This window comes from Protopterus annectens, chromosome 1.part1 (assembly GCF_019279795.1).
Source record: "Protopterus annectens isolate FY-2018-M chromosome 1.part1, PAN1.0, whole genome shotgun sequence".
In the NCBI taxonomy this organism is placed as follows: domain Eukaryota; kingdom Metazoa; phylum Chordata; order Ceratodontiformes; family Protopteridae; genus Protopterus; species Protopterus annectens.
Window position 1 is genome coordinate 1339209118 of NC_056726.1, and position 12618 is coordinate 1339221735.

The window sequence follows — 12618 nt, forward strand, 5'->3', positions numbered from 1 at the left end:
TATTCATAGTAAGAATATTAAGTTTAATTATGCTGGCAAAAATTAATTAATTGAAAATGGAAATCAAAGTCTAAACCAACTATATTTGAAAATACTGAATATTATAAATGAGGTAAAAGAACTGAAATTGGGATCTTTAGAAAATGGAAGCAGTAAATTGCATAGAAATAAATGGGAATTTTGGGAGCAATATATGCAGAATAATGTTCAGGAAGAGGAGGCGTGAGATTTAAGGGAAGGCAGGGATTTAGCAATTTATATAATATTGGACTGATGATAGTTATAAAAAAGATGTGTAACATATGTAAATGAAAAAATGTTATTTTTTCTTTTCTGATAATATGTTTGCCTGTGTCTTAAATTATATTTTAATAAAGGTGTTTTAAAAAAATGAAGCCCCCTACACCGTACCCATTCTTCCTATTTTGCCAGCTTTGGAGCATGCCTTAATGCAGCCTGCAGCACTGCTGACTGTCTTCTCTCTGTACCTATAAGGTCAGATAAATTTGGATAAAGTGTCTGTCAAAGTTCGTTTTTCTCATCTTAAAGCAGACCCAACTGCTACATCTCTTACTGCAGGTAATGTGAACATGTTCCTTACTACCCCTGATCTATTTCCTGGGGTTAAACAGGGTAAACTTTTGAAAAGAATGAGTAGGAGAAGTTTTTCTTCCTCCGCTTTAGCCTTCAGAATTCTTAATTACCAGAGTTGTACTTAAATGTGCCAGTAGTTTGAAAGTATATTCTGCTTCCTAGTGAGTATGATTGTGCTGAGACTGTATCTTCTGTGTTTGCCTCAGCCAATGTCTCAAGAAGATTTCGTTGGGTATGTTTTCAGCTGACTCAAGTCAGAAATCTTGAACAGTCCTCTAGATAGGAAGGTTTTCTTTGGGCTATCTACTATGCAGGTGCTTAAGTAATGGAATGAAAGAAGTAAATTAATGTAGGGGGTGTCTATAGGATTTTTCAGATCCCGAAGTTTTTTCTCTTCAAAGCCTCTACTTCCCTTAAAAGAGAAATCAAACAAATGATGCCTGCTGCTAACAGAAAAGAGACCAAAGAAGATATGTCGGGGGGGTTCTAATGAGGATCCCAAAAAGAAGAGCCTTTCCAAAGTGGGTCAGGTGTCCTCCTTAGAATGATTGTTCCAGATGCCAGGTCAACTCCCATCCTCCTGACCCAGCATCTCTTTCTCGTTCAAAGAAAATGTCTCCCTAAGTCCTCCCTTTTGGCAACAGATTGTTTGACTGATGGGTTCTGAAGGTTATTCGGGGGGGGGGGGGGTTACAGTTCACAACTGATAGAAAAGCTTCCTCCTTAGAGTTATTCCATATGTGCTGCAGAATATGTTGCAAGCAAGAGTCATAGAGCATGTTCCTGCAGAACAAATAGGGGAGGACTTTTATTTCAGAATGTTTCTGGCTGCAGTGATGGAGCACTCTTGGAGACCAGTGTTGGATCTTAATTCTCTCAAAATGTTTTCCTTTCAGTCGGTGTTAGCTGTGATCCCAGATCAGAGCTTTATGGTAACTCTAGAACTCAAAAATGCTTACCATCACATTCCAGTAGCAAGCAACTCTGAGATTTCTTAGATTTTTGTGTGTTTGGGTCACATTATCAGTTCTCTGCATTACCCGTTGGGCTGTGCACTGCACCAGGAGTGTTTAGCAAATGTCTTGGCCCAATCGTGGCCTACTACAAGGATGGCGCAGTGATGCAGTGGTTTGCATTGTTGCCTCATAGCAGGAGGTTCACTGGTCCGATTCTCAGCCTGGGTTTCTTCTGTGCAGTCTCTCCATGTCCTCCCTGCATTCATGTGTCTTTCCTCTGGATGCTCCGATTTTCTCTCACGTTACAAAGACTTGTGTGTCTGGAATGTTTCTCCCCGGGCCTCCTCTGAAAATTGGCTCGTTCCAAGTTGGACCTTCCCAGTAAACAAATGTTAATAAATACAGATTGCAGGGTATCCACATTTTCCATATTTAGATAACTTGCTTATTTGTGCTGAGTCTTTTCCACATAGGCAGCTGTCCTTAACAAAGTTAACATCCTTTTACAACATCTGGGATTCCAGATAAACATTCAAAAATCCTTCCTCACTCCATCACCCAGTGTTGTGGCTTTTCTTCCTCGAGAGAAGGTGGATTTGTATCTGGAAGTCTTTCTGAACTTTTCCTGCCAGTCACAAGATGTGGCCATAGAATTTCTTGGGATATTAGGCCTCATGGCTTCTATGATTTTTATGATTCCCTTTTCCAGGCTGCATATGAGAAAGATTCAGTGTTACCTCAAAAATATGTGGACCCAACAGAAAATTATATATTGGCAAGTGGAAGAGATTTTCTAGTTGGTGTCTAGCCAATGACCAGGGATACATCAAGGATTCTGTATCACTGGTGCTTAAATATTTGTGTGGGTTAATATCCTCTGGTCTGTCTTATGCTGCTATAAAGGTACAGCTTGTGGGCATTTATGCATGTCTGCCCAAGAATCCTCCTCTTTCTTCTTTTAAAAACTGTTTGACAATAAAAAGAGGTGTTTTACACCTGAGACCTCCTCGAAGACAGGTTCCTCCTCCTTGAGATCTTAACTTTGTCTTAGAAAAGCTGTGTCACCATTTGAACCTGGCAGACTGTTTTAATATTCATCACTTGGAAAACTAGTGCTCTTATTGCTCTGGCATCTGCTAGAAGAGTATCCGAGTTGCAGGCTTTCATGGTGGAAGAAACATATCTAATTTTACATATAGACAGGGTAACTCTGCTCACAATCTCTTCTTTTATGCCCAGAGTTGTTTCAGAGGTTGCATTGAATCTGGCTTCGATCTACTTGTTTTCTATCCAGATCCTAAAAACTGGAGAGAAAAGATTATACACACTCTTGGTGTGCATAGGCAATGCAGGTTCTATCTTGATGAAACAACATCTTTAGGAAAGCTACCCAGTTGTTGGCTTCCTATTCTGGGACTGGAAAAGGTCAGTCCACGTGTAAACAGAATTTTGCCAGGTGTTTGCTATCTGCTGCTGTTTTTTTTTTTTGCTCTCACCATGGAAAATACATTCCAGGCAGTGTTGAGGCACTTGCACTAGAGCCTTAGTTTCTATGGTGGCATACTTAAAAGGTGTGGGCCCTAGACATATTCTATAGGCAGAAATTTGGTCCTTCATACATACGTTTGCAAAGCACTATAAACTGGATTCCTTTTCCAAGTCCAGAGCAGGCTTTTCTAGGGGCATCTGGACCATTATTATGCCTCCTATAAGCTATGTTAGTCTGCCAATAGGGTACTGCTGCTGTGATAATGATGAGCATAGTATAGTTGAGTAAGTTGCATTTATCTATAAGTGTATGTTCGAATTCTTGACTGATGCAGTAGTTGCCCCCACCTCCCCCCTCCTAGGTTCATAGGAGGTTACTAGGCTAATGGCCCTAGGGTATTTACACACCTAGCCATTTAAAAAAAACCTGTGTACCCTAATTCACCAGAGTTAGATGGTCATTGTTAGCAGAGTGATTCTGTGATCAGCACCGACTACCCCTGTCCATAAGGGGCATAGGTGCCACCCTGGGGTGAATTTACTGTTACCCATCCAGTTGTCAGTGTTGTATTTAAATAGGGTCGTTGAGGAGCTCTGCTTTACGTGAAGTGGGAGGTTTTTCCAGAGGAGTTGCAATCTCTGGGAGATGCATCTGTCTCTCCAGCATGTTTTGTTAATGTCACAGGCTTGGTTGAGATCCTTGGAACAAGTGACTCTTGTCCTATTTGATTTGCGGATGTGAAGCATTTCCATTAGGGCAGAGTCAAAGACTGCTTTGTAGGCAACCACAGGTTGCCTGTCAGCAGCCTGTATGATAGAGTACAGTGACAGGGCTTTCAGTCTTTTAATGTAAGCCACATTCTGGAGGCCCTGGATTCTCTTTGTTAGAAACCTCTGTGGTCTCTTCATTTCCTGCAGGTGTTTCATGAGATACATTCAGAAGGGAGCATTGCACTCAATTAGTGGTGTGATAAGGGTCAAGTACAGAGGAGTTATAACCTCCTTAGTCTTGGATGCGATGCTCTAATTTATGAAATGCACAGTGTAGATGGCTTTCCTTACCACTATGGGCACATGGTGATTGAAGTTAACATTGCTATCAGTCTGTGTTCCCAAGTCTCAGACCACTAGGTTTGAACTTAGAGGGATACTATTGATGTCATAATTAGCAGGGGCTACTTCTTTGCCAAAGGGGATAATGAGTTTTTTTTGCGTTTAGTTTTAGTCTTGTGACTTTGGCACCAATCATTTGTCTGCATCAGTCCCTTTTGTAATATGTTTACATCATTGGGGTCTCAGTGATTGCGCCCAGTTTGCAGGCCATCTGCTTTTGCCTGGACCTCAGAGATAATAGATTCCATACAGTAGAGGGTCCAACACAGGTCCTTGTGGTACCCCACTAATAACTGGTCGACTGGTGGAGGTGGACTCCCCAACTCTGACGGTATGCATTCTGTTGGTCAGCCAGTTAGCTGTCCATCTAGTGACATGTGGGTTAATCCCCCGCTGGGAATGTTTTTCAATGATCCCTAAATGGTGGGTTGTATCAAAAAGATTTGGCTAAATCAGTTTAGGCAGTATGTACTGCTTTATCCTCATCCAGGGCTTTGGTGACATTCTCAAAGAAGTCCACCAGGTTTAATAAGCAAGATCTAACCATGACTAAATCAAACTGGGCCGGGTCAAGAGTTTGAAGGTTGCCTGTGTCCTTGTTGATAAGGTCCATGATGATTCTTTACTTGGCCTTGCAGATAATGCTGGTTAGGCTTATGGGTCGATAGTTTCCTGGGTTGGCTGATGGACCCACTTTGTGCAAGGGGATTACTGTTGCTGTTCTTCCCAAAATTATTGCCAAATCTGTCAGCTAACAGGTTGGCAATTTCCTCAGGGTTCAGTTTGAGTGGTACTGTCCACTATAAATTTGGCACACAGCTGCGCATTCCCTTTTAGGTTTCAGATGTAGCTAAAGAATGCCTTATGGCTGTCTTTAGCAAGGATTGCTAATTTAGGACTTTACATGATATCTGATTTGCTTGTTCAAGCTATTCTTCCTCTGTTGAATAATTTCCTTCTTGTTCTTAGATATCACTTTCTTTCTTTTGTTATATTACTTATTTATACTTCAAATCTACCAGGGTGGCTTATTTTTTCATTAGAACCTGGTTTTAGTCCTGTCAGGTACAGCTGAGTCAATAAATTTGTTTAATTGGTTATAGAGAACATTTGTGTACTCTTCAGCATAGAAGTCATCGTTGGCTGTGTTAACAGGGGCTTTTAAACTTTTTATACCACCGCTTAGTAGACTATAGTTTGCTTTTGAGAAGTTTTTCATTTTTTTGGTCCTGTGGGGTATCGGGTCTGATCTTTACTTCAAATGAGACTGATTTATGGTCTGACCTTATGGGGGCAGCACACAGGGAGTAGTGCACTGACCCCTCCCCCCAAATGTTGGTGAGCAGTAGGTCTAGGACATTTGAGCCCCTTGTGGGGGTGCAGATCAGCTATTGCAGGGCATTTGAGTTAACAAAATCCAGGAACCTCAGAGTGATTGTGTTTGTGCTCATATAAGCCACCCAATCATTGGAATGATAGTTGAAATGTCCCATGACCAAAGTGTTTGGCTGCATACTGAGTGACTCTAGCAAGTGGTGTGCTTCTCCTGGTTCATGGTGGGGGACCAGTAGCTAGCAGTAATGTGGTAGGGTATTTTGCCTATAGTTATTTGGACCTGAAGTAGCTCAAGAGAGTTGTACTGTTTTACCAGTCTTGAGGTGTACTTGGATTTAATGAACATGGATACACTGCCATCTTTGGTTCTTTCATGTTCGTTTTGAGGGCTGAATGTTTGAAAGGCATTGTAGCCTTGTATGACCAGGGTGCTGTATGTGGCCTTGAACCAAGTCTCAGTGACGGCACAGATGTCAGCATCTTCCAAGGTGATGGGTGCTTCCAGAGAGTGCAGTTTACTGCTTAGGCTGCTAGCATTAAGTAGCATGACTAGTTTGTCTCTAGTAGATTTCTTTACATCGGAAATTTTGTTGTTTTGACATTGCCTTAAAAAGGCACTATGGGGGAGGCAAGCATCTTTGCCAGTATCCAAACGCCTTGAGGAGACAGGTGAAGTCCATCAATGGCAAGCAGTATGGTCTGTCAGCCATGTCTTCCCAGACTGTCAGATACTGGATCCCCTTGGAGTGACACCAAAAGCTAAGTCACTTATTGAAATAAATCATTTTTTTCTGTATTATGGCATTATCCTAGGTGAAGGTAGAATGCTACTTAGGGCTTGGCATGTACCCACCTGGGATACATAATCTAAGCGTTCAGTCATGTCTCTCTTCCTGTAGTCCAGAGAGGCACATCTCAAGTCATTCACTCCAGCATGTACTATGACAGAGTCATAACAGTAATTGTTGCTGAGAGACTTGATTGCATGTGTGAAGGATCCTAGCACCCGACAGGCAGATGACAGTGACCTCCTTGTCCAACCTGGTGAGAGAAACATCTGCCTCTCTCATAGAGTCGCCTAGGACATTAGGTTTTGAGGTGTTTTGCCTTAGGGGTTAATTGTCGAGACAATATGTGTTATGTGTAGTGGTGGATTCTGTTCTTGTACCAGTATGTGTAGGTTGTTTGTGCTTGGGAGGTCTCTGGTCTCTTGGTAGGCTCTTTGTGAGTACCTCATAATACATGGGTTTTTGTGCTGGCCTTATCTGTGTGAGTGGAGAGGTGTGTGCGCTGACAACTTGTTCAATGTCTTGTTTATCGCTACATGAGACTGATTCTAGTCTCATGGTGTAGGTACCCCTCTCACATACTGTATTTGTTTGCTTTAGGAGCAAGTGGTTGTCAGTATACATGAGGTAATTGCTACATTGCCTCAGGATGCCCATGTCCGTCAGGCTGGCTGCAAAAATGTTGGGAAACTGACTGTCCATAGTAGCAGGTAATTCTCAAGTACTAGTTTGTGAGAGGGCAAATTATATCAGCTGTTGCTCTGGGATTAACAAGGGCATTTATTCTATGGAAGATCAGGGATGAAAAGTGGCTTGACATTGTTCAGTGCACAGCTGAGTTGACTGCAGAGCAGCATGGAACTTGGGAGGGTTTCACTGACTGATGTCCAAGAAAAAAATAGTTTCTAGGCATTTGAGTCTATACAAGACACCGCTAACCCGCGTTGAGTCATGCACAGCTGTTCACAAATGCAAAGTTTATATACAGGCAAAATTAAACAGTTTTAAACTAGTTTGCCAATGGGAAGTCACACATTGATCCTTCCTCCAGCATTCCCCAGCTCAGACAAGGGTATATCAACACTTCTACCACAAGAGTGCAGGGGAGCCCTTCATAATGTAAGATGGCTGGATTTGAGTTCAAGTGGGTGAAAAACAGGCTAGATTCGGCAAGTCTGGATGTAGTCTATGCTAATTATGCAATATTTCAGTGCAAACAAGTTGCAGGTAATAAGCAGGCACAAACAGTAAAAACAGGCAAAAAGGCAGAAATTAATGCAATAAAACGGAAAAATACAGATGAAAAAGTGCAGATCAAACTCAAAATAAGCTTAATTTCTTATTCGTAGCATTGGGTGGCTTGGATTTAAGCAGAAACACTCTGGACCTCTGGCAAAGAATGCGAAACGCAGAGCAGCTCTATAGTTAATTGAGCCAAAATACTTGCAAATGCCAGACTTATATAAAGGCAAAATTAAACCGTTTAAACTAATCTGCCAATAAGAAATCACACAATGTTCCTTCCTCCAGCAAACCACAGCTCAGACAAGGCTATACCCACACTCTTTTGCCACAAGGGTGCAAGGGAGCCCTTATTTATGTAAGATGGCTGGATATGAGTTCAAGCATATGAAAAACAGGCTGGATTCAGCAAGTGTGAATCTAGTCTATGCTAACTTAGCAATATTTCAGTGCAAAACATGTACAGGTAGTAAGCAGGCACAAACAGTAAAAACAGTCAAAAGGCACACATTAATGCAGTAAAACAGTAAAATACAGATGAAAAAGTGCAGATCAAGCTCAACATAAGCTTAATTTCTTGTTAGCTTTGGAAGACTTGGATTCAAGCAGAACCACTCTGAACCTCCGGCAGAGGACGCCAAACACAGAGCAGCTCCAGTTAATTAAACTTAAACCAGAACAAAGGCAGTTAGAATAACAGGCACAGTAAGCCTTCAACCAGCAATTCCCAGCTCAGAAGGGAAGAGGCTACCCTCTCCTCCACCAAGAGTGTAGACTGCAAACCATCTTTATGTAAGATAACTAGTTTGAAGCCCAAGTGCTTACATCAGAACTAAAAGACTTAGAGTAACAGTTACTATTTAATCAGGCTACTAACAAGCAGTAAAAAATGTAGTAGAATAAATGCAACTGAACACTTTAAGAACAACAGCAACTGAACACTTTTAAGAACAAGCAATAAGCAAAATAAAGTAGGAAGAAGCACAGATATAGTTTTGGAGGGATGTAAGGTTAGATTTTGTTGTTATCTTGATCTCGGACCCCTGCTTTTCAACATTTTCATTAATAACCTTCATGCAGCCATCCCTGATACAACAGTTATCCAATACGCTGATGACTCTACCTTAGTCTCTCTCGCTAACCTACCTGAACTCCTGACTAAAACTCAAGTAGCTTTTTCCACTACCGAGAACTGGATGCACCACAACCATCTCTCTCTCAACTCTAATAAATCTAAAATACTTCTCTTCCCTCCCACCAGGGCTTTCTCTTTCGACAAAAATGCTTTCAAAGTCCTAAGCCATAGCAACACTGCCATAGAAGTGGTCCCTTCTGCAAAACTCCTTGGCATTACCATAGACGAACACCTTAAATTTGATATCCACATCCAACAAAACATAAAGAAAACCCACCAAAAGCTAGGTATGCTATATAGAAATATCCGCTTTCTCTCCAACTCCTCCAGGCATACTATAGCAACTACCTACTTCCTTCCTTCCTTTACTATATGGAGCCCCTCTTCTAACTAACCTATCTTCTTCCAACATCTCTAAACTCGAAATTTGCTATAATAAAATCTCCAAATTCACAACTAAAACCAAAACCTCTACTCACCATTGCCTTTACCCTACAATCTCTGAACTGGCTGGAACTGTCTAACCACCTAGACTATATCCAACTAACCTCCGCTCACAAATTTATATTCTCTCCAGGTAAATGCCCAGCTTTAACAAACACTCTTCCCCCTTGCATCCCAACCAGATCTCTGAACACCAAAATTTAATCTCTATCCACAAACCCAAACGTCCTGCAGGCCAACTCCTTCTCTCTTTCACTGTAGGCAAAAAATGGAACTCTCTCCCGCCTTCACTTAGGACTGTACCTAATTCTGAATCCTTCAAGACCCAACTTTACTCATACCCATCTATTAAACATAAATGTTCCTGCTTTCACACTACATAAATTCATAGAAATTTCCCCTTTGAGCTCTCCATACTCCTGCTCCTCACTGCACTATAACCTCTTTTTTCTTTTTCCCCTAAAACAAACCTAAGCTAACATCCTCAGATTAAGCAAGTTCTCTCTCTTGATTCCAAGTATGTATATATTGTAAATATCAAGTAATCCACAGATGCTTACTTTTCAGACAGTTGAAACTTATTGCTCTGAATGTAAATACCTGCAAACTGTGCTACTTTTGTCTAAATTGCATTATAATGACAATTTATTCACTTGCTGTACCTGATTGTATGAATTTATATATGCATTTTACATTTGCATTATATAACCTTTTGTAATCGTGTTGCTTATTGGAGCTTTTCTCCCTGGGCCTCCACTGAAAATGGACACACTCTGGCCCAGTGGACTTCCCCGGTAATCAAACTGAAATAAATAAAAAATCTGTTCAGAATAATTTCCCCATTTTTTGTGGAGGGGCAAGAAAGTCCTGAAGATTTTTAGTCACTATGGCTGTATTCATAGTTCCCTCCAAAAGGGGCTCAGCGTATAGACAGCCAGTTTAACAGGGTGAGTGGATGAAAACTCTTGGAAGCTGGCCAGCTGCTGCATTCTTGTCAGGATACAACCCATAGGCTCCTATAACAATGAAGAATTTGAATATTTGCTATTATAGGTAAGTGCAGTTTAAACAGCTACTTTCTATCTGCGTCATAGTTCAGATTTAAGTCATGTCAATTGTGTATTCAATGAAATATTAGTTATAATGGGATATGGAGCCATAGTGTTTAGTTTATGGTGAATTAATTTTGGATAGAACCCAAATAGTGTATTTTTTTCCTGATATGGCTTTAGCTTCATTTTACTTTCTTTATAGCAACCCTTAAAAATGTAGCTGGCAGTTTTTAAAAAGGGGTGAATCTGCAACATAGTTGCCACATGCCAACAACTAGATTGGTCCAACAGTTTTGCATGTGGATTCAAACAAAACAGAAATAATTTCATACCATCTGTTATAGTATATGGACCAGTGCAACAGTTACATGTATTTTATATAGACTGATAATACTGTTCCTAAAAATGACCAAGTCCAGACGCAAGAGAAGTACAGTTTGTATTGGATGTTATGGCTCAGAGCTTGTACTGGATGTTATGGCTCAGAGCTTGTACAGAGCATTTCTTCCCTTTTCATCTGAGCCATCATAGTTTATATTCATTAGTGTTAATATGTTAAAATACACAGCCCAAGCTTGCTCCTTTGTTCTCAGACATGTTCTAGGCAAGTCAGATTATCTATACTATTTAGATTTGCATAAAGCTTGGTTCCTGTTACACCAATGGTTCCAGTAATGATGTTTGTGAAATTCTCTTTCCACTGTTTTGTTTTTCAGGATTATTTTCCAGTTTATTTAGCATGTTCTGTATATGAATGTTACAGATTGCGCACTGCTCCACTTGCTATTAAGTTTGTCACAAACACAACTAAGGAATGCAAGAGAGTCCTGTTTGAACGTCTGAAAGTCATGAATTTTGATATAAATGAAGATGACATATTTACATCTTTGACTGCTGCCAGAAATCTACTAGAGCAGAAGCAAGTAAGACCTTTCCTATTGGTAGAAGACAGTGCACTTGAGGATTTTAAAGGTATGTTAATTTAAATAAAATTCCCTTACTGTCAGATTAATTAGTGCCACATGAAGGTCTTGGCCTCTGATGCTTTTGGATGATACAGAAAAAAAAAACAATGCAAATAATGTGATCCTGCTTTTTTATAAAATTCTAGTGCTCTTTAATGTACTTCTCTAATTGCATTTATTTGTTTTTCATTTGTGCATAATATACATACAGATCATTAGTCATGTTTATATCATTCATCTATCACACTGAACATGGGTAACATAGTAATTTTCCATATATTTTCCATGTAAATGTAAAATGGATTGCTGGAAAGCTGAAGTATAACAACGTATTATCTTACCAAGATTTCCTTTTTATTTGTAAAAAGAAGGATACAAAAAAGACACTTGGTAGTTTTCTATGTCAAAGCCTATCTGGGGAATTTACTGATCTAGGTTATTGAATAGGTCACACAAAAGCTATGCCTTAAACACGGTAATTATAAGGTGTTAGCCAGACTTTTGCAAAAGGAACTGCAGTAATTTGCAACTAAGGATGCCTGATAGTTCATGGCAGATTAGGTATTGCAGTGGGAAGAGGAGAGTGGTTAAGGGGAATCATAGGTTCCTAAATGAATACTAGACTGTCTTGAAGGGCCATCTTAAGCTTTGCAAATAATTCAGCACAGAAGCAAACCCTGTACATTGTGTCTCTGAGGTGAAGACTTTAACCATTATGCCAAATCCAACTTCCCAGATAAATATCCGATTGATCACTGTCAGCATCATTAAAAGTTGAGGTCATAGCAGGGTAGGAAATGCATGGCCATTTTTCATTTGTCTGTCTCTTTCAGCCCATTCGTCTGGCCCTTGTATCGTAATTGTCTTAATACCTGCTGCATACATAGATTCATAGGCAAGTACTAGGCTAGCTGTCTTTGCAGGTGACATAAGCCCTAACCAGTTTCTCTTCAAAGGTGAGAATCAAACCCTGTACCTTTTGTCTGTGTGGTAAACACCTTAACTATTATGTCAGCCCCTTTAATAACACACACTGTCCTTTGTGAAGGCACTAGGTTTCTCCTAGAGGGACTATTGACACTGACATGATCATATGGGACAGAGTGCTGTCTGTTGGTACAGTTAGTATTGTTGAACACCAGTAAACATATGTTGCCTGATGTTGCACAGTTTAGACAATACTGTACTAAAGAAACATTAGTTTTGACTGCAGATAAGGACTGCTTAGCCCTTCTAAGCTGCTGCTTGATTTCCTGGATAAGCTGCATGTCTTGTTTAACATATGTATCAGATGTGTAAGGAATGGCCAGACAGCTGGTTTGGACAGTCTGCAACTATTACTAAGTATTAATCTGTATCAGGTTAGTGACAGTTGCTGCTGGAACCCATACTCTTATATTTTAGAAGAAAGCTTTCTGCCACAGAGTTTTCTAGAAGCTAAGTAAAGAAATAACTCATTCTGCTACTGGTTGAGAATTGCACGCAAAGATTTCTAGCTCACTTGGC

General features: G+C 40.3%; 1 protein-coding gene across 3 annotated transcripts in view; it reads left to right on the top strand.

Annotated features, from left to right (window-relative positions):
- The window catches only part of HDHD2 (haloacid dehalogenase like hydrolase domain containing 2), a 564975-nt gene that overhangs the window by 290525 nt on the left and 261832 nt on the right, over positions 1-12618 (top strand). For 2 of the 3 annotated variants that reach the window (XM_044081827.1, XM_044081837.1), the window contains exon 3: positions 10911-11119. In XM_044081827.1, the coding sequence (XP_043937762.1) occupies positions 10911-11119 (209 nt within the window). Of the gene's footprint in view, positions 1-10863; positions 11120-12618 lie in introns of all 3 variants that reach the window. The other variant, XM_044081845.1, reaches the window with a different exon arrangement.